Source organism: Zerene cesonia, chromosome 22 (assembly GCF_012273895.1).
Source record: "Zerene cesonia ecotype Mississippi chromosome 22, Zerene_cesonia_1.1, whole genome shotgun sequence".
Lineage (NCBI taxonomy): Eukaryota > Metazoa > Arthropoda > Insecta > Lepidoptera > Pieridae > Zerene > Zerene cesonia.
In genome coordinates this window covers 5328436-5352108 of record NC_052123.1, presented here as the reverse complement: position 1 = coordinate 5352108, position 23673 = coordinate 5328436, and the positions used below count along the sequence as shown (strand labels likewise).

General features: G+C 34.5%; 1 protein-coding gene across 7 annotated transcripts in view; it reads left to right on the top strand.

Annotated features, from left to right (window-relative positions):
* Nucleotides 1-23673, top strand: part of LOC119835985 (hemicentin-2) — a 320995-nt gene that overhangs the window by 161982 nt on the left and 135340 nt on the right. For all 7 annotated transcript variants that reach the window (XM_038361130.1, XM_038361129.1, XM_038361132.1 and 4 more), the window contains exon 3: nucleotides 7126-7297. In XM_038361130.1, coding sequence (XP_038217058.1) covers nucleotides 7126-7297 — 172 coding nt within the window. The remainder of the gene's footprint in view (nucleotides 1-7125; nucleotides 7298-23673) is intronic.

Sequence of the window (23673 nt, the reverse complement as noted above, 5' to 3'; positions counted from 1 at the left end):
CGTTGTGTATAAATCAAAACACTCCACTTCTTTCCAGTCGTCAATCCTGTCCTTTTCCCTTGCCTCTTGAAAGCGGGCAGTGCATCCGTAGAGGCCCAACCTCTGCGAATGTTCATGGGCGGTGGTGATCGCTTACCATCAGGTGAACTACCAGGTCAGTTGCCCGCTATGATATAAAAAAAAAATACACCTTGTATACGCCTATAATGTAGTAGCCCTTCAGGCTAGCATTAAGATTCATCATAAAAAAACAAAATATACGCCTATAATAACATGTATTATTTTATTCAATTACACATAACATAGTCTTACTATTTACTACCAGTTCGTAAACACAGAGTATAATCGGCAAACTCTTTTTAAAAACAAAACCATACAACTCACATACCATTCTATAGTATTATATTACTCGCCTCTGCGTAGATACCTGTTTACAATACTCACTGGCGTCGCGGGGTAACATGTAAATCAGTTATTCCAAGAAACGACCCGATATTATCCGGCACATTAGCATCTTACCATAAATCGGCGGCTAATTTGCTAACTTTTGGCAGAGACCGCTGAGCGGTTATGGCCCAAGTTTTCGGCGTGATTTAATACGTTTGATGCTTGTACAATGCGGTATTTTTATTCAAGGCCCTTTCGTACTGGAAATATATGATACTTTTTTGGTTTGACGCAGTGATGAAGGGATCAAGATGAAAGGGCGAGTGCAGTGTTTTGTGATGAAAAAATTACTGTTTTCTAGTGTGTGAGAGTTAACGTGTTATATGGAGTACTAGAAATGACTCGTTGGAGATGTTAATACACGCATAAAATTGCCTAAAATAATGTGAGTAGATCAGAATACTATTCGCTTTTATAGGAACGAGCAATAGGACTATCATACAGAATGCAAAATTTATTAATAACTATTTCTTTTCAGTCAGCATAGCAGAAAATAAATTTTTAAATTTCTCAAAAAATTATATCGGACCTCCTTATATATATAATAGTTATATTATAGTTTGTTGAAATAAAGACAAAATTGCGTTTTCTGAAATAACAAAACCTTTTATTTTTAAAACAATAAAATACAAATATTAATACATTTACATGTTTAACAGATAAACCTATATACCTGATAACAAAAGGCTAGATTTAAAGACTTCATTTTAGTCTAGAATATACTTTGTTCAGGATTTCGAATTAGGAATTTGAATTAATTGTTAAAATTCAAATTAACTTATTCATCATTACTGACAGTGACACCTGACGTCTATCAGAGATCTGTAGATAATAAAATAATGAAGAAATGAACGAATTTACTAAAATAATATTCTTTACATAAATTGTCAAATTTATCGTTGTTTATAAAAATAAAGTTTTCCATAGTAATAGTTAACGCCTAACGCGAAATAATGGCGCGTTGAAAATACGTGTTTGATCGCTTGTTGGTAGACCATGTTGTATACTTCAAGGCATGCATTTGTAAATTAATAATAAACTAACTGCGCCCCGCGGTTTCACCCGCGTAAGTCCGTATCCCGTAGGAATATCGGGAAAAAAAGTTGCCTACATGTCATTCCAGTTGTGCAGCGATCTACGTACTAAATTTCATTGCAATCGGTTAAATAGTTTTTGCGTGAAAGAGCAATAAACACACACACACACATCCTTACAAACTTTCGCATTTATAATATTAGTAGGATAGATAAAATAGATAGTATACGTTTGCACAGAGTTCTATATGTTGATTTGCATACGTAATTAAGCCACAAATTTACCGGCTATATATATATATAAAAATGCAAGCTAACGAACACTTACACGAGTTTTATTCGATTACACATCGACAACCGAATCACACGTTTCATTCGAAAGCAATAAATAAAAATTCATTGGAGTTTGCCAGTAAATGTTGCGCCACGGAGTTGGAACTCGCGTCAAAAATTTACATACCAAAATGGATGCGGCAATATTGGACGATATTTTCGAAATGTCACATCCACACGCTTTATGTGGGAATATGAAACGTATTTGTGATATATTTTTGAAGTTTTGTATGTGGCTTCCCGCACGGTGAGGAATTGAGTCGCAAGACTTGGACATGTAAGAATTAAATCTATTTGAATGCTAGTGACGCTTTATAACACGGGATGATATGATAAGAAGAATCGTAAATAAATTTGATAAAAAAAAGCTTAAGAACCACGCTTATAAGATAAAATCAACTACACGTCTCCCTTAATCTTATACAGAGTATACGTATAATCAATCTTATAAACTGATGAAAGTTTTTATCGTCCGATCTTTGATGAGTGTACAAAGATTGAATTAAATCTGTCCGTTTCAAGCGTCGCGTCGGTTACAAACAAACATACAAGCATACAAACATACAGCGATACGCGATACGCGATAAGTTAACGCAAATAGCAATGGTTTTGAGTTGTTCATAAAACAATTATTTTAAACAAAAACTGAGTAAGCAAATTAATGTAGCTGGTAGCTAGGAACACCAGCTATCAAATTAATAAATAATCACCAAAAATCGGACCATCCAGTCTAAAGTTTTTCTAAATAAAAATACAGGCGCATTCTTTTGAAATCGGATAAATTACTTACACGCTACAAGCAACAATATGTCAGTAAATTGTTTTGTAATATTTGTTGTTATAGGAACGAATAGGTTTTTATTTTTACTTTAATTGCCCGCACTAAACCGGTGGTATAAATACATATTGTAATATTCTAATAGCAATATCATTTACAACCGGTATCGTTAGAGTTGGATGACGTCAGTATACGTCAAACGTTAAAAGAAACGAAGCTATTTTTGCTCCGAATTATTATTACATTGTGACTAGACAAATGGGATATAATAAATAGGGAAACTAGTTTATACTTTTTCTAGTTTGTTTGTTTTTTTCTGGTAATTTTTATTAGGTTTTATCTTTTTTTTGTTATTGGGAAGGAAATCTCCAAAAGATACTCTCTAAAAGATATAAAGGGATTTTTACACAGTTAAGCATTCTCGATCAATCCCAAAGCATACTACTAGGAACTCCGGGATCACGATCCCCTATGGCATTCCATGGTGCCTATGGCGTTCACCAGTTCCCCCACAAGCCCCCACAGCAATATGCCTTTGTGGGTTCCCATTCATTCATTTCTAATGGACACGTGGAAAGAACAACCGACAGACCGTCATGAGGCAGCTCAAGACCCTTGAATAAAACCTTGCTCCCATGTGGGTATCATAGACTTATAGAGGTTATATCTAGTTATATATAGAGGTTATATCTAGACCTTATGTGTAATTTTAGGATTTTGTAACTAAGATTTTTTATATCACAGCGGGCAACTGAGCTGGTGGTTCGCCTGATGGTGACTGATGAGGTAGTGCCTCTGCAAATTGTTTAAAGGGTTATTTATTTTAAGTTAAGGGTTCCTTATGTTAATGTAAACCTACTCCTTAAATCGCTTATTTTACACGAAAAAGTTTAGTTACCCAAATTTTAACAATCTGTAACTCCCTAATTAGCAACTAACGGAAACGTCATTTTAATTAACACGCGAAGCAGCGAATTTTCTAATGCAGAGTGATAAAAAACACAAACTCACTAACAAGCGTAACTTTCCGATAAATATGAAGTTTACATTTAATTCTCGCAACTAATTTTAACATTAAAGTAAACATGTTGTGTTCGCCGGCTTTTTCTATTTCCTTGCCAACATTGAAGATAATACCTTGTATCTATATTAATCTAGTGTTGTGAAGGCAGGATAATCTTGCGAGATTTAATATCGTCAGCGTAATATATTTACAATTTAATGCTTTGTGAGGTAGTGATTTGTTGAGTACAGGCTGTGGTACGCGGTTTTGTCCGTCTTTTGTGTTTTATATGAATTTATAAATACTATATTTCAACTTTTTGAAATTGGTGATGGAAAATATAGTGAGGAAACCTCGTTGGAGAATCAATTTCGATAATATATGAGTTGATAATGATGATGATGGTTAATTGATTGAAGTAAAAGTGTTGCTTGACCAAAATTTGTCCTTTTTTGTTCATAAATTCATCAAAATCGACTAAATGACTTATTTTTAAATAAAATCTATTTATTGCTATATATTAAAAAAAATAAATAAATAAAAAAAATAAATTGCTGTTCTAAAAAGTATTCACTATGCTTATATAAATAAGTCTTCACTATGAATTTTATAATTAATTGGTACTCAACTTTTATAATTATTATTAGACGGTATTTTTAGAATATAAAAGTTTATTTCTCAAAGCTGCTTCAATATAAGTTTCCGCACAAAACTTGAAATCAGTAAATAGATAAATAAAATTGTAGTTAGTATGTTAATGGTAGGTTTTTATATTCGTGATAGGATAAAATACTAAACTAAAAATACATGTTCTTTAATATTTTTGTATAAAAAGTAGCCCTCATATCAATAAATATTGTCAATTTTTAAAGCATTCGTCTTCAGTAACTGAAAAACCATATTACAACTGATTGGAGTCTATTCTTTTTCTTACAGTTCCCAGTCCTTTCCTATATTCATCTTTTCAATCCTTTCTTAATCCCTTTCCAATTTAAAGTCGGCAAACCATCTGTAGAAGCGTAAATAAGCATACAAGTCTGCATTCGACCTTACTGGCGCCCTTCCGAACGTTTATGGGCGGTGGTAGCGCTTACCATCAGGCGACCCACCAGCTGCATAGCCGACAATGACATAAAAAAGCTTTTTAAATTCCTAAAAAACAATTTTACACTAACATGGATCGACAGCCACTGGATGCGTTACAGAGGCTTACATCGATTTTAAGCGATGTTGACAGGTGACAGTTCAATTATCTACTCCGTGTGCTAGATGGTTCTAGATTGTGTGTTTTCATACTGAAATCCAGTTAAATGAAGTGTACCAAAGCACTGAAATAGCTTGATAAATGCTTCATTAAATTAACATAAAACCTAATGATTAAGTCTGCAAACAACGCTGTATCGTAGTATTTAAAATGAGTTTTGTTAGATATCCTGATTAATATGGGTAACATTTTTATTATATATCTATAAAGATCTTACTTAATATATTATCAATATCAATGTTTTACTTTCAAAATGATATAGAGCGACTTTACGACATTATTTTTGTGGTTATTTTTAACGCGTTGTAAAATGTCATACCCGTAGTATGTATTACTTGAGTAGAACCGCACGTGAAAAGCAAGTCTTAGAATATTTTTAACTTTAGACAAGCGGCCGGATTTAATAAATAGCGTTTAAATGCTTGCAAATTGTGTTAGGACTGTAATTTTATTGTTACGGTCATAATCCACGACCCTCAACGAAAGGATAGGTCTTCCTGATCCAGGATTATTTCATTTTGGATGGAAATTGGAGCTTGACTTTGATATTTGTGTTTGTGTTTATGCTGAGCTGAGGGCTTAATGGTTTTTTATGTTTAAAACTGGTTATATGGTTGAGAAGTTTCAATTTGAGGCATATATTGGTTAGAACTGAATTCTTTAATAATTAATACAGCTTTATTTCTTAATTACACTTATAGGTTATTTGGGATATTACAGGTTATCTTATAGGGACATGGTCACATTAATAACAATTATAATGGGATGATGATGTCACAGTTTGAACAATAATCTAAAGAAGCACAAAAATCTATTTCACAGCAACAAGGGTATTCACGAATGGATTAAGGTTCGCATCGCGAAATAACGTTCGTGTAGCTTAGGGGGTGTTGTAAGCTGAAAGCGATTTTATACTAATGCTGGAAGGTTTCAATTTGTCTAACGAAATATGGAAGGAAAGATTTTACCGTCCTATTATGTGTTTATGTCCTAAATTTTATTAATCTTCTGTAATTGTTTCTGTTAGATCTCAAATAAATAAACAAATAATAAGACGGAACAGCACACACAAGACGACATATAAGAATATTTACGTACTAAATTAATTTCAATGAGACAAAGACATACGACTTTCTATAATAGACTGGCATTGTTTAAAGAAAAGTTAATGATTTCTTGTATATTAAACCTATGGAAGCATTACCTTATTTTGTTTTGTTTAAATAATTTATCAATTTTCTTTATACATACCCGTAAATTCCATACACATTTGATCAGACTTTGTTGCGTAAAATAATAAAAAAACATACAGCCTGTCTGCAATTTGCATCCAGTTGTCACTTGTAAATGAAATTCTACTCATATTAATAAATAAACACGACAAGTTGTAAGCATGTATGCATATTCCTTATTCTTTTACGCAAAAACCATCGAACGGATTTTGATTATACTTAGAAGTTTTGTAGCTAATATACCAGAGTTACCCATATAGCTTGCATTAGTCATACGCTATATATAGTACACTCGCTTTTGGCTGCGGGTTTGGCTATGGGAAACCACGCGGCTAAGCTAGTAAATACATCCATCCATCATCAACTTTCACGTTTATAAAGGTTGAAGCTAATAACATGGATTTATTTTGAAATCACTTCGCTTATAACCTGTACCACATGAAATATATAAAGCTGTTTGCTCGTCGTATGCGAGGCAACAATATTAGGATTACGTAGTTAATGCCATTTGCTGTATTCTTTTACACGTGTTCCTAGTTAGGGTCTAGATGTAGGCTATGTCTAAATCTGGGTGAATAAGATTTGTATCATCCAATGAACTGTGTTTGTTTCTTTACGTTTAGATTTGAAAGCATTGTTTCGCCGTTTATTAAAGTAAAATGATAGTTTTTTGTATTACATTAATAAATTTGTGTCTGTGATAAATGAAAAATAAACTACACACTTGTATTAATATTAGTGGTTAATATTATTCATATTGAAGTGTTTTAAATATGTTTGAAATTTTATCTCCATCTCTGGTCACCAAACTTACGAGTCAGTGCTATCTATCAAAAAAATTCTATCCGATTCGAACCTAAAGCCAATACAGACAAAGAGCATATTATTTATATGCAGTATAGTTTATCTATTTTTATACTTATTTTAAATGTATTTTGTGTTACAAAGCCTCATTAATTTATCTAGGCAATACTAAATGTAAGATAGATACGTATATATAGAAAATTACTAAATTAACTTAATTTTATTTCTAGATCACGCCTCCTCACTGGTCGGTCAGACGGCGCGGCTCCGTTGTCGTATATATGGGAAGTCGTGTGGTGAAATGCACAGCATCAAGTGGTATAAGGCGGACACCAGGGTTTACGTGTATTCTGCTTCTAAGGACGCGGCTATAAATCGACCGGAGGGTGATATGATGGATAGGTGAGTGTTTTACTATGTTATAGTAGATATGTAGTTTTTAAACAATTGTCCAATTTTCACTGGTGTTGTTTTTACTGGTGTGGATAAATGCTAAGTTATTAATGTTAGGTTCAAATTACAGACTACGTAATATTTGAAAGAAAAATATTTAGAGAAGTGGTTATATTATTTGACTGGGGGATTTAAAGTAAATTAGTTAAGATGTAAATTATTGAGTCCAGTACAGTTCTTTAAAAACGAAATAAAAGGTAAAGTTTTTTGCTAAAATTTGTAATAAACGAGATATACATAGATAAACTCGTAAAAAATACACTGCGCTCCGAAAATCAATGATGTACAGAATTTTCAAGCAAAGCCGCAGACGCAAAACTAGTATAAAAATAAAATTTTATAATATATAACGCAAAGGACTATATTTTGGACCAATTCTATTATAATGGTACAAAATAACAGCCTGTTTTGTAAACAAATCAATAAATTCACGAATCGAATACAGTATTATACAAATAATTAAAGTTAGCGCGTTCAAGCTCTCGGAATGCAACTGGAAGTTTTATGAAAAATTGTCATCCCCGTTTAAAAGTTTTGCACACGTCAAACTTGCTATTGTAGAATTTTTAATAGAACCGGCATTTCTGCGTAATGGCGGGAAAATTGATATGTTTCCGTTATATTACGATAAAAATTTATAATGTGGGAGACAAGTATTGTATGTGGTAGTCGAGCACGCTTCGGCACGAATTGGGCCAGCTCGCACCGGGGAAGTACCACACCCCCACAGAAGACCGGCGTGAAATAGCATTCTGCTGTGTTTCGTTCGGTGAGTGGGGGAGCCGGAGGCCCATATCCTTTTCTTTACCCTCCCAGTCCTTTCGGTCAGCTCGCCGGGGAAGTACCACACCCCCACAGAAAACCGGCGTGAAGTAGTAGCATGCATGTGTCGTACGGTGAGTGAATGTAACTCCTAATTCACTTAACCGATTAGGAAGAAATTTAGTACAAAGATAGCTCGAGCCTCGATAAAGGACACAGTATAGGTATTGCCCCGGAAATTCCAGGGGATCGAAAACGATGTGAGTAAATCCCTTGGACCGCTTTTCTCTGACTACGGGGACGAAACATATAAATTATATACATAATTACCCAGTACGTGGACAAATAAACAAATTGCTATATCTAATCTACACTAATACAAGCTGATACCCGCGGCTTCGCACGTGTAGACAAAGGAAGTTAGCATGGTAATGAGATGTGTGTCGAGCTGTGTTATACCAATGCTTTTAGACTATTTCCGGACAGATTAGTTATACGAAAAATCCGCCTCTGCTTATTAAAAACCCCAATAGATTATGAAAAACTACCTGCGCCCCATGGTTTCACCCGCGTTATTCCGTATCCCGTAGGAATATCGGGATAAAAGTTTCTGTATGTTATTTCAGTTGTCCAGCGTGTCTACGTACCAAATTTCATTGCAATCGGTTCAGTAGATTTTGCATGAAAGAGCAACAAACACACACACATCCTTACAAACTTTCGCATTTATAATATTAGTAGGATAATAATATATTGTAGTATCAAAACCAATCACATAAGTTTCCTTTATCAAAGTCGGTTAAGTTACAAATAAAGCACGAAATCAGTTCAAACATAGAGAGGGTATAATGGAAAGAGTCTCTATACCATTACCACTTGTTAATAAATCCAATTGGATTATTACCTATACTCGATTCAATGCGACGGGCTCTTATTACGTGTTCAGTAATCGCTATTGCCTTCTGAAATTCTGATACATTTAATGCAGTTTTCATTGGAATTCATAGTTTTTTCATGACTTTTATCAATATCAGGCTTAAGTAGATGATGACAATAATTTTGTTTGTGATTAACTAGGAAAAGCAATAAATCCCTAAATGTCCGATTACAAAATTCAAGTTATTCAAATAACTGCCAAAAAATTATGACCTTACTTGACATGGGATCTTATTGTATCGCCATGTCATTTTTTATTAAAACTGGTTGAGCAATTTAGCTTTAAAAAGCAGAAAGATTTTTACATTTTTATTTGATAGCATTAAATAATACAAAGCTACTTAAAATTTGTATAAATACCAGCTACATAGAAATCTTTACGACACCTACAAAGAAATAAAACGTTTGCAATTAACATGCGACATTCCTAAAGAAAACACTCATTACGCTGCAAAAAATTATAGCAATAGAAACACAATGGCCTTTAAACATGTAATAGTCCTATTCTGATCTCATTGCACATTCTATAACTTTTAGAATCCACTCCGCATGCCGAAATGAACTTTAACAGCACGGACATACGGTTCACATTGCGCCACACAGTACTCTAGACTGACATTTACAAGTGCCAGTAGTAGAAGCGTATTTGTCTAAATTATTCAACGTACTAACCACATCAGATATATTACATTGCTGGATTTATTCTTGGAAATGAATATTTTACAAGTGGGACCGACGTGTAGTGGGTCCAGTTTTAGATACGGCAGTCTGGACGGATTTTTATGGTGAAGGGATATAAATGGGGTACGTAATGAGTCATTTCGTAGGAAGAGAAATAATGGATTTGAGAGATTTGTAAAGAAGATTGCTCACGCCTGCCTTTCGACTTACCACGGTGACCACTTATCATCAGGTGGCCCACCTTTGCTTGTTCTTGTATAAAAAATACAATGATCTCGAAGTATGTTTGTATAATTGGATGTGAATCTTAGGAAGTATGAAATATCTCTATATCTTCTAATGTATAAAATTCTCGTGTCACAGTTTTCGTTGCCATACTCCTCCGAAACGGCTTGACCGATTCTTATGAAATTTTGTGTGCATATCGGGTATGTTTGAGAATCGGCTAACATCTATTTTTCATACCTCTAAATGATCAGAGTAAGGCAGAACAGCGTTTGCCGGGTCAGCTAGTATATATATAAAATTCCGGTCAACATCTATTTTTAATACCCTTCAATGATGAGAGTAAGGCAGAACAGCATTTGCCGGGCCAGCCTATATATAGAACGATTTTTACATTACATATACATATACCGAGGTGTTCAAAAACCCGAAGATTTCGTTTATTTATCATTTGTCAAGATTAAAAAAGAAGTAGTCTTGTTTCATACAGTTTCATTGTTGAAGGCTGTAAGTACGATATGACTAATAAAAGAGGAGCATCAATGGAATATTTAGCAAATCGTTTGGGAATAGCCCCGTTTTATCGAATTTTCCATCAACAAAGTCGCAGGCACAGCTAGTGCCACATAAATTGAGTTGCTCAAGGACAGTTTAAATTTGAATTACAAATGTAGATTTGCATCAAATCAATATTCATAGTAATAATAAAGCTCATAAAACAAGATCTGTCAGTAAAATCCAAATTAATTTAGCATGGCCAGCATTCAGGCGGGATCCAGCAGATTTTTAGTTAAGTAAAAACTTGGCAACTTAATTAACAAAAGTTACATCAGATAAATGTGAAACAGAAACTCACGGATTCCATTTGGGATATTATCTCGGCTCGCGCTTGACCGAACCGGATTTTCATTCTAGATAAATGTTTTGGAAAGGATAGTCTTTAATTGGATTTAAGGAGTGCTGCTAATATTATAAGCCACAGTTTGTTCGGTTTTGTTTCTTTTGCTCACGTAATGCTGAACATATTCAGATGCATTTGGAATGGATATTTGTATAGTTGAGTGTGGAAATCGAGCACGCTTCGCCACTTTCAGTGAGTGGGGGAACAGGTATACGAAACACAGTAGCATGATACTATTCATGCTGATCTTCTGTAGGATTGTGATACCTTCCCCGGTACGAGCTGATACAATTCGTGCCGAAGCATGCTCGACTCTCACATTAGGGAATTTATTAATATTATTTGTACTGTACTGTCATATACTATATATGGACTATTTTATCAAAAAATGAGACAGCAGCGTATCAACGTGTATTAAATCTTTAGCCTGTATTTTTGTATGTTACAGGTAATAAAATAAATTTAATGTCTAAAAGATAGACAGACTACAGATAAAATAAATACCTAACTCAATAAGCCATATTTGTCTAATGTCCTAGAAATATACGTTAAGATAAATAATACTTCCACGAGCTCATTCTTGTTTTCACAGCTTAAATTAAACTCTATTGCAATACACATAAAATATATATTACCATCAGGGACATGACAATATTTGTCCAGTTGTAACTCCGGTCCGTAACTGTATTAACTAACTCGCTGATAATGTGCTACGTGAGTGCTACGAAGATCACGTAGCAATGTGCTACGCGGCACTGAGCGTAGCCTGTAGCGGGATTGAAATGTATCAAATTGTTAATTAAAAATATTCGCTCGTTTGAGGAAAGGAAATTAAAAAAAAACCTGTAATGAGTATGGATATTTCGGGGGAGCTGGAAGCCCGTATCATGACTTACTTATCTCAGCTAATTCTTTAATCCCCGTCGTTGTCATTTCCTTATCCCTCTCTCATGCTGTTTATTTTATAGACAATAAATTTATTTATTTCTTTCTTTCTAATACTGAACAACGTTCTTACAGAGGTCCTATTTCCGTATATGTTCATGGGCGATGGTGATCGCTTACCGGTGGATGCGGCGAACCACCGGCGCAGTTGAAAGCTATGACATAATGGAGTAAATAAGATTAAATAGTGAACTTTAGTATGGCAGGAGCAATTAATTGAATCGGTTTTCATTTCGTTTTTAGCATATTTTATAAATACTTTGTACACAACATTGATGACTCTTCATAAATTCTTCTTCTGTTATATTAATGTGGTAATATTTGGAGTGAATTGTCAGTATAACTGTTTTATTTTCTCCATTGAATACTTAAAAGATTTAAATCTCGATATCCTATGAGATTGATTATAACTTAGACCGCGGAAAATTTTGGTTGAATTTAAATTTATACAACTTGTGTTCTTCGAATTATGAGAACCAGGGCACAGGCTTAATTCCTGGGGACTAAGTTTTGACCTTAATGAAATTAACTTAACCGGATGCAGTTGTGAATATTTAACTGCGTGTTTTATAAATTCACTTGCAGCAGTTGTCAAATAGTTTTCTCTAGTTTAAAATGTATACCGTGGAGTTTTATATACAATGTTTTATTTAGATGATATTCAGTTATAATAAGCGTTCTAGTTGTAGACTTTTTTGTGATGCCATCTGAATTTGTATCTTGTTAAAAACTTGTAGTCATTATTACCTAACCAATCATTATATGTTTCACACTTTAAATAAAAAATGAAACAAATTGCCCAGTACTTCCATTTTGTTAATTTAAGTGACAACTGTCATTTTAACATTTGGTAGTAAGATTTAAACTGAATTAGCGTAAACGCATAACAGTTACAAACTACCCTCATAACACGTGTAGTTAAATTAGTCGGTTACTTTTATCGTTTGCTTAATGTCAGGGGTTCATTTTGAATTGTCCTCACGACAATTTAAAACTCAAACATTCGTAGGTTTAAGGTGAACATAATGCTTAAAATTTTCAACTTGAATATTAGTAAAAAGACGATATGATATGTCAGGGACAGACGGTTTAGCTTTTCTCTTAATGCAAAATGATTTCAATTAGATGAATGCATTTAAATAATTTTCTAGTAAAATATAATTGTATTTTGTTCTTAAATTTTTTAAATCAAATGTACTGGGACGCGCGTGTTCACACAATCGATGCTAACATACTATTATGTAGGTGTGACGTTGTGTTGTTGTTGTTGTGTGCAGTGGTGGCCCAGTGGTGAAGACCTCGGACTTGAAATCGATAAGTCCAGGTTCGAAATCAAGCGAGCGTGCAGGAAATAAATTGATTTTTCAATTTATCTGCGCATGTGTAATATCACCACTGCTCAAAAAGATGAAGGAAAACATCGTGAAAAAGCTAAGTTGTGACATGTCCAAGAATCATCTGACATCTGCTAACCCGCACTTGGCCAGCGTGGTAGTTTATGGCCTAAACCCTCATAGGAGGCCTGTGTCCCAGCAGTGGTAACATGTATGGGCTGATGATGATGATGACGATGTGTTTAATATCCTTAAAACCTTCTTTGGATGAGGTATTTATTATAGCGACAGTTTAAAATTTTCAATTCTAAATGCTCTCATATAAAGTGAGTGTTTATTTAAGTTATTGAAGTGTTTATTTGTTTGTCTTTCTTTCAAGTCACAACGGAGCATTAGTTTGATTTTTGTGTATGTTGATAATTAGGAACCTAGAAAGAAACAAATGTTACATTTTACCGCTACGGTAAAAGCTATTATACAAGACCTAATATTATAATATTGGTATATTATACTAAATGCGAATGTTTGTGAGTACGCGCATGTGTATGTTTGTTACTCTTACACGCAAAAGCTGCTGAACTGATTGCAATGAAATTTGGTATATAGATAACTGGACAACTGGAATAACACATAGGCTTCTAGTTATTCTGATATTCCAGGAGACTTACGCGGGTGAAACCGCAGGGCGCAGCTAGTGTATCATAATACACGAATCTATTGCTGTATTGAACAGCCGATAGGACACAGCTGAGTCTAGCGTTTATTATGTCTACATTGCATCGTTTAGAATTAGTATGAGGTGCTATATAAAATTATTGTATTCTTCGAAAGACCTATTTAGTAGTTGAGAGTTTGTTATTAACAAGTAAATATAAATAATAATTAGTGAATCAATTAACTTATAACTTAATCATAAGATATACTACAATCTATCGCCGTGTCTGTCTGTCTGTGTTTGTATGTAAGTGTAATCTATATAATGTGGGTGGGTAAAAGTCGAATACGCTTTAAAACAAATTGGGCCAACTTGCTCGGAAAAGCTACCTCACCCCCACAGAAGATCAGCATCCCAACCCAGATCAGCAGCCTGGGAGTGCTACTGTGTTTCGTAAGGTGAGCGGGGAAGATACGTTTTCTTTTCTTCGCTCTTCGTTTCATTTCTTATTCCCTGTCGATAATCCTTTAACTCTCAAAAGGGGGCAACGCATTCTATGCATGTTTACGGGTGATAGTAACTGCTTACTGTGAGGTGAACCACCAGATCCGTTGCACGCTATGACAAAAAAAAACTGCGCCTGAATTTAATTCTGTTTTCATCAAGGATAGTATTATTATGTAGTGTTTAGCTTAAAGCTTTAGGCAACGCGGGCGAAGCGAGCGGCAATGCAGTAAAAGAAAAAAAACGTGTCTCACAATTGCGTATAGTATCCTCAAAACAAATCACATAAAATCTATTTGTACACATCTCTACACGGTCAAAATGCTTAATGGTTCAATTATCCGCTCAAATTCCCAAAACGACCAATTGGGCCCAGCTGAACCGTGCTCGAGTCGAAATGGTCGAAGAGATGTTTCTTGATGGACATAATGATATTCTCATTACGTGCCACGCCATCTAGTTGCAAACTTAGCGAACTTTTGTACGTTCTTTTTAACACGAATTCAAAAAAGGAGCTTGTCATTCGATTGCAATTTTCTGGTTTTGTTATCTCGGAACTTGTGGTGAATCATTTGTTTTTTTTTTAAATATGTTGGTCCGTTTAAAGGTCTAGTTCTGAAAATTGGGAGGCGGTAGTTAGTAATTGTTTTATTTTATATATTTATCTATTTACAGATAGCATTGTTTTTGATTTAATGCGTTAGTTTGATTGTTACTTTAAGAAAAAATATATAAATTACATTAACCAACAATGTATGGGAGTCCATTTCCACTCCTGGGGCAGATGCCTTTTACACGAAGTCCGAGTGTCTCATTTTACCCTGTAAGAACGGTATTTTAATTTACATTGCAAACGAACGTAATAATTGAACGTTGCAGCCTTTAAGGACGTCTACTGTTGGACATAGCTCTCTCCAAAAAATTGGTATGTCGATAGATAGATAGATAACTCTTTATTCGCAGCAATACAAAAGAACAAACACAAAAAGGACACAAACACTCGACACAATTACGTATGTACCAGTAACTGTAGAAATTAAAAAGGTGTGTCGTAAAGAGAACCAATAATAAAACGAAAAAGATAACGTCATTAAACAAATCACTGCTAATGATAAATGCAAATATATATTCGCAAAATGTTCGCGCTATGATAATAACAGTATCAATTCGTGTAATGAAATTGTTCCAGGCTGACGCGACTCGGAACTGATCGCTAGACTATGTGTAATCTTTTGTATAATGGGAAAGTATGTTAAGGTTAACTACTGAATTGTACAATTATTCAAAAACAATTATGGTTAATATGATAAAGATTTATTAATCTGTTTATTCTTGATTGTACATACGTATGAGTCAATATTTTAATGATGAAAATGATATGTAAACATATTTGTATGAGAATTCGGCTTGATTGCTCAAAAGTAACAGATTGTTTAAGGTTTTTTCCGCAAGAAGTATTTTGGGAAACTATCCTATGACCTTCTTGGGTCTCAAACTATCTGACAAACAGACGGACTGGCAGACAGAGTTACTTTCACATTTATAATGTCAGTAGGGGTAGGGTTAACTATGACACATTTCTTTTAAGTAGCTTTTGCTAATCAGCACTGGCATAACCTATCCAAACATAGCTGAAAATCCTGTTGTTCTATAAAAAAAAAAGTGAAGTCCCGTGTCCCCCTAGTGGGGTATGGGGCAGATGATATACATCTGTTTCACTGATCGATTTTCTTTATGGACAAGTAGGTGATCAGCCTTCTGTGTCCTGCCAGACCGAGACATTTTTATTTTGTGCATCCCCACCGGGAATCGAACCCAGGACCCCTCGGTTTTAAGCTCACGCGTTAACCACTATACCAAGGAGGCGGTCGGCTGGTGTTCATTGAAGTGACTTATATCTTCTTTACTAGTTGTTTTTATTTTATTTCTGAGCAAATAGGTATATTCGTTTTTATTGCCTTCGTTGTTAATAACCCAAGGGCATATTTAGATACTCATTTAATAACTTATCGGTTTTAGAAAAGGTTACTAAGTCTTTTCCTGTTATTGAATCTCTAAAGCGATAATTGATTATTATACTAAACCAATTATTCTCATTGCCAAGCTATTGTACGCCTTATTAAAATGTATACAAAGACTATAACGTTTATTAAAATCTAATCTAAGGGAACCAACTTCGCAATTTCCTAAATCCTAGCCAAATTTGGTCCCAATTAAGCTAGATCAAAATTCATTTTAACATTACCGTTATCAAACAATTTTAGTGCGGTAGTTAATTAAATTACTAAACAATCCGTAAATTCCTGTCCCACAACGATACTCATATTAATTTTACGCACAGTGCTTCACGGGAATAGATTTTAGCGTGTAACACGAATACATGTGTATAGCCCCTATTGCTATATGAGGGTCTACACACATCCGATCGCGTTAATAGAATACATAACCGCAGTACTCTTAATGAGGCTGAGCACTCTTAACGGCTAGTTGCATTCAATGGTTTTTGAACGATATGCAGGTTAAGCAACGTATGGCGCGGTCAGTCTATGGATGGGTGACTGGAGACCACGTAAGCATGAGTGATGATGACAAAATCGTTTAATCCTTGTGTGGGTTGCTTACAGAGTTTCTTGCCGGCTCTTCTCTGTAGAAACTGCCTTCCGAACCGGTGGTAAATGTTATAACTGTGTAATATTCCTGCTGCTGAGTTTCACCACCGCACCGCCCGTCATAAAACTAGTGCGCTTCAAGCGAAATTTTTTTCCGCGCACCACCACCTTGTGGAATAGTCTACCCTCTTTTGTGAAAGCAACGCCACTGCCCATGAGCTTTGTGAAAGCTCATGATAATCCTATACGATACGGACTTACGCGGGTGAAACCGCGGGGCGCACCTAGTGTTTTATAATCTCGATACAATAATTACGAGAACATTAAAACTCATAATTAAGACAAATCCAACACACCACTCAATTCATGTGCAGCGTCAATAGAAACATAACCTCCGCGCACTCGCATAAAGGGCAATTTTAAAAATTTCGCACGATAAATGTTCTGATATTGCATCGTTCAATTCCTTCATATCGCTTCCAGCGATACACTGTCTGTTGACTAAGACGCAATATGCTTGCAAATATTAAGCGCTTCAAGAGTAAGAAGAATAGAGTCGTTCTGTTAGGATATTAAACTGCGGAATATCGTAAAATATATTGTTAAATATTGCAATAATAGTGCAGGAAAATATGGTGCCGGAAAATTATATAACACTTAAATGACTACTTCGATAGCTATCTTAAGGACTACTGACTTAATATATCAATAAATATATTATATCAGACAAAGCAAAGCTTGAAGCAGTGGTGACTTAGTGGTGAGGACCTCGGACATAACATCGATAAATCCGGGGTTCGAGACCAGGCGAGTGTTCAGAAAAGCATGTAGATTACATCACCACTATTCGAAATGGAAGGAAAACATCACAACATGAAGGAAAACATCGTGAGGAAAGGTGTTATATCTACCAACCCGCGCTTGGCTATCGTAGTGGGTTATGGATATATACGTGTGATGATGATGATAATATCCGAAGTCTGCTAAGAATCAGTGAAAAGTTTTATGACATCGAGTAAGGTGAAAGAGACAAAAATACAATTTGGATAAAACGAAGAAAAAGCCTACATCTATACAATAATATAACCATGATCTAACACAAATTTACAGGATGTTATATTACGAATACATAACTGGTTTTATAAGGAAAAGACAATTAATATCATTAACAGTTAACTTATCATCATCATCATCATCATCAGCCCATACATGTTCCCACTGCTGGGACACAGGCCTCCTATGAGGGAGGGAGAGCAGTGGTGGCTCAGTGGTGAGAACCTCGGACTTCAAAATCGTTAACTTATATATTTAAAAAACATTACATTCGAATATCATTCAGGTGAATCTCTAACGCGAGAGATCACTCTGAAATTCTTATGGTAAAAGTCAAAAGCCCACGGTATTTAAGTACAAAAAGCGTTGAAAGCGCTTTGACCGTTGGTTGCGCGCTCGGCCGGAAAATACTGGCACGATTCAGTTCAGGCCAGTTTTAACCGGATCGCGTTTAGGCTGGGTACGCACGAGCGACTAGTTGTCGCTAGTGGGACTATTTCTTAGTTATTATTAGTGTTATGCATTGAATAAAAACTCTTTTTTTAAATACTAGAAGACTTACCAAAATGCATATGAAGATGAATTTTTTACATCAATTAAAAAAAATTGATAACGCAAATTGAGATTTCGTATTAATTTCAGCGTTTTCCCCTATTTATCATATCTCTGGATTTCGTTTACAACACCCTGTCGAAAAAGTCACTCTGTTTACATACATTGTTTGATACGCTTGATTGCACATTATAAATTGTTTTGATTTACCTTTTAATTAAAGGTTTTATATTTTTTTCACTATATTAGGCAGAACGTTTTCCATACGTGATAACATTGGCAGTAAATAAACAAGTAACTTAATCGTTGACCTAGATAGACTAATTAGAGGTGTTTATGTAAATATAAGTGAAACCTAAACCCTTCAACTAATTTGATACCTGCTTGTAATTACTTAACTTGGCAAGTCGTTGATTAAAACGTAATTATTGTTATTTTTTAAATCTAAGAAACATTTTGGAAAGGGACACTTGGTTATACTAGATTTATGCTAAAAACACTTGAATTTTTAAGGTTCTAGTTCAAAGGATAAATCATTATTCTATTCTATTGATGTGAGTTACGTTTATCGAAACGATGAAGATATTCTTTATTCACACTTTTAGCTGAATATGATTTAATAATCATATTTTTTGTGAAACATACACATTTTACAAATATATATTGACCTACTTTGTGGTAAATATCATCCATTTAAATTTATTAGTTTCATGCACAATTTATTCAATAGCATTTTGATACAGATAAAAAGTAACAATCATTATGAAAAAATGAAAAATAATGTACCACCTCAAGTAACCGTCAGAATAGCAAATGTCATACAAATTTAAAACGTCATTGCTGCAGGCAACAAGAACTCTCACGGTTGATGTTCAGGTCTTACAATTACTTCAATAAGTCAAAGCTACAGCCACTTAGAGCAAAGAAAAGGCTCTGCTTTGAGGTTCAATCGTTGGAGTGGAATACACCGCCTCAAAAATACCGCTCCTAGCTTATAGTTTAGGCTAGGTGTACACTTGCGACTGAAATAGTATAAGAATAGCTTTTTTATGAATATTATTTTTCATTTATGTAGATATCCTAAGAGTATAAATAAGTGAATTGTATTCTATGTGTACGTGATTCTTTTATTTTTGCAACATTGTGAAATGATTCTACAAATATGTGATGTCCAGATGTAAATTATACAGATTTCTTTGGAAAATCATTGTAAATACAGAATTCACGATTATTTAACAAAACAATTCATAAATCCTTATCAAATGCACCTAAATCCTATTTTCACGTATCTTCTGTGTTAAGTCGCAAGCGTATGGACAGCCTAAGTGCAAAGTAAAATGTCAGTTCAATTAATACGTCACTGGGTCGGTTCGTACACCTGTGCCGTGTTAATCAAGCAGATAGACACTAACGCAAACGACATGTGGATGGAACGATTTGAAGCATAGATGGATTGTTGTATAACCAGATGGGAAAAAGAGAAAGAAGAAAGGACAAAGAAGAAACAAGAAAGAAACTATTTCTTGCTTCTCAGTAGAGATTTATAACAAATTTGAGTGCAAAATCCATCTATTCAACGTTACAAATGTTAGTATTTTGATATTCATCTTGCAATTTTAATCCGTTTTTTTTGTGATGGCAATGTATACCGTTATAAATCGAAAGGAAGCTATGTTGAATATTAGTTAGATCGTTATAAGAATGCTGAAATTATACACAACTGTTTAATTGATTAAGTTAGTTGATAACAAAACGCAGACAGTACAAAAGTATCCATAAAGTGAGGGTAGTTGGGTCGAACATTGAACAAACGTGATTCGAAATTTTATATGATTCGATAGCTAAACGAGTTTCGACATGTTATGAAAAGCGACATTTGTATCTTACCTGACAGTTATTCTCTGAGCTGATCTGGTTAACGTTGTCCTTTTCTATCGCGTAGCATGCAAACGAGCAGGCGTATCATCTGATGGAAAATGACGTCCGTTGATCATAAGCACTCGCGATGTTAGACACCGCATGTGTTGCCGGCGTTTGAGACAGTGATGACCTTTTCTTGAAGATCTCCATTGAATGTATCTGGGAACACCGAAGATGGTTAGTCATTTCACAAGATCAGGAGCATTGATCTACCAGTTTTTTATTACTCAGGAGTATAAAAATTTGCTAACCGTGCATTTTTGACCTGCCGGCTATATGAAGTTTCATAACAATCGATCAAGCCGTTTTCTAAAAGAAGATAAGCGTATTTGCTACACACTGCGATACGAGAATTTTATATAGAGACTAGGTTTCAGCCTGTGTGCTTTGTCTGCATAGATCAAATAAAAGATTCATCGAGATCTTGCTCTTTTAAGAAATGTAAAAAATGACACTAAATAAGGAATTTATTTAAACTAATTTTTGCATAATAATATCGAAGGTCTATGTGTATAAACCTGCTCTATTTATCGAAGTTAAAAGCGAGCGAAGTCACAGTTCTACCTAGTCCATCAATAGCATGCAGCGGCCGTCACATCATGTAAATGAAAACATTAAATTGTCCCGCGACACCATAATATACGCAAATGGCAATTCACTTTGCATTTATCATAAAATTAATATGATGTATTTTATTTATTTCATTTTGGTTTCATTATGCTATTGTGTGGATGCCAACGTACATGTAATTTACTGTGATTTTGCGCATCGCGCAGTCACTGTTATCGTCTATAATTAATTAAATTTTGTAGGTTTCGCAATGCGTTCCAATGGGATTCATGCGAACTCAAACTGAAACATTTAATAAATCAATTAGATTTCTTCTAAAAGCATTTTTAAATCGTATCATAGTTATCATAACATAGTTTCACTATTTAACATGGTTCATGGCAGCTTTTACAGGAAGATGGTAAGAAATTTTTTTGTTGCTCTTTTAAAATCATATTCCGTGCCCTCTTATGGGGAATGGGGCTTTAACTGGTTTATATTTATTGCGGACTGTTAAAAGATTAGAATTAGCCCGCTAGATCTAGATTTTTTTTGTTAATCCCCGTTGGAAACCGATCTATCCAAATGATAGACTTCCGAACTTTCGCATCTATACTAATATTGTAAATTTGAAGAGTTTGTTTGTTTGAACGCACTAATCTCAGGAACTACTGGTCCGATTTGAAAAATTCTTCCAGTGTTAGATATCCCATTTAATGAGGCAGGCTATAGGCTATATATGTACCACGGGCGAAGCCGGGGCGGACCGCTAGTATAACATAAATTCAAAGACTTTACATTCGGTACAATACAATAAACTAAGTTTTCATTTATTGTAAGCTTTTATTGGATTCTTATAATATTAATCGAACACTTTGTCAACTTAAATTGTGTTATTTATGTACATTAGATGAATTTATATTTTGCATACGTCCCAGTAACACATCTTATTATGTTTATTAAATAAAAGTCCATCTCGCTTTGAATGTGTAGAATTCCGTTTGGAAACCGTTTAAATCTGTGGAAATAAACAAGGAGATTCCAGTCGCGTTGACCAAACTGTTTGGTTAGGCGCGGACATTCGTGTTTATTGTCACCCTAAGGGCGCGAAGGAATAAATTGGGGGCGGATAAGTTATAAGCGATTGGCTATCAAAATAATATAATAATAAAAACACCGCCGTAATAGCATCGATCTTCTGTATTTACCTCTAAACTCATACCCCGCCATGCGAAAGACTGTCATATTGAATACCTGCAGGATAGTTCGTAAATTTTTGTCCTGCACTGACGACTCAAATCACTTACCGTACACCACACCGATTTTAAATTAATGCCTCTTAGCTGAAACGCCCGCGTAATTGATTCTGAAGATTGAAAAAAAAAATCTTAATTGGTTCTAATGTGTATATAATGACGGAAATTAAACACACATCAGCCATAAATTGGCAACAAATATCGGACGGACAGCTCCACGCTCATTACAAGTAAAATAATAAATTAGGAATGGCATAAATATTGGAGCGTGGTGGTGATATAAATTATAGAAAACGCCTTAACTAGGAATCTAATTGCAATCTTACTAAATACTTCCTTATACTGTATTAGTATATTCTATAGTAAAAAAAAACGTTAAACTAAAAACCCTGATGTTATTTAAACCTAAATTTGAAATTAAAAATACCCATTACTTAATGTGTAAAACTGAGGTCTAAAACACATATTATATATAGCATATATCCTGCACATATTATAAATGCGGAAGTTTGTTAGGATTGCAATGAAATTTGGTACGTAGACAGCTAGACAAATAAAATAACATATAGGCAACTTTTTATCTCGATATTCCTACGAGATACGGACTAACGCGGGTGAAACCGCGGGGCCCAGCTAGTATTATCATAATTATTTTACCTGAATACATCAAAACGACCTTCAAATCACATCGATATAAAAATACACGAATGAATAAACTCCCCAATATTCCATATTATAATGGGATTGGATCGCATAATCCCATCGCTTATCCCACACAAGGAAGTGAACCAAAATAAATACGTTCGCAACGCGAATACAAAGTCATGAGATTTCACTCCTGCATATATTTATTACTCTGGCGACAGTAAATAGTTTTTTAACTAGTTTCACAGTCGGGTTAAATGTTTTTGTAGTCGACTGCTGCTTGAGTTTGAGTTTGAGTTGCGGGTACTAATACAAATTCGAAAGTTCGTGTTTGATACAGTGAAAGTTTTCCTAATTGGGATGCTGCTTTTGGTGTGAAGATGCGTAGATTAGATGTGAGTTTTTTGTTGTTTTCTTAGTGTTGATTTATTTATACTACTATAGCTCTGATAATTAAACTTAACCTGATTATAAATCGTAACAATTAGCGGTCTTATTATTACAGCTTCTTCTATACAACTAGACGTAAGAAGAGAAATATAGTTACGGAGAGTTGTGGGGCAAAGCAAAAAATTAAATGAATGATATGATTTTATAATCTTAATTTTATGTTGTAAAAAGGATTTGGTTAATTATTTATTTTTGCAACTAATACTAACAAAATGTCATACTATCTATCTAGCGGTATCTGTGTGTTAGAAGGAAATACTTACCTGTGTTCTTTTGTCTTTGAGAAATAAAAGTCATTCTGTTCGAAGCCATATTTTTGTTTTATCACTAGTATCTTGTGTGTTCAGT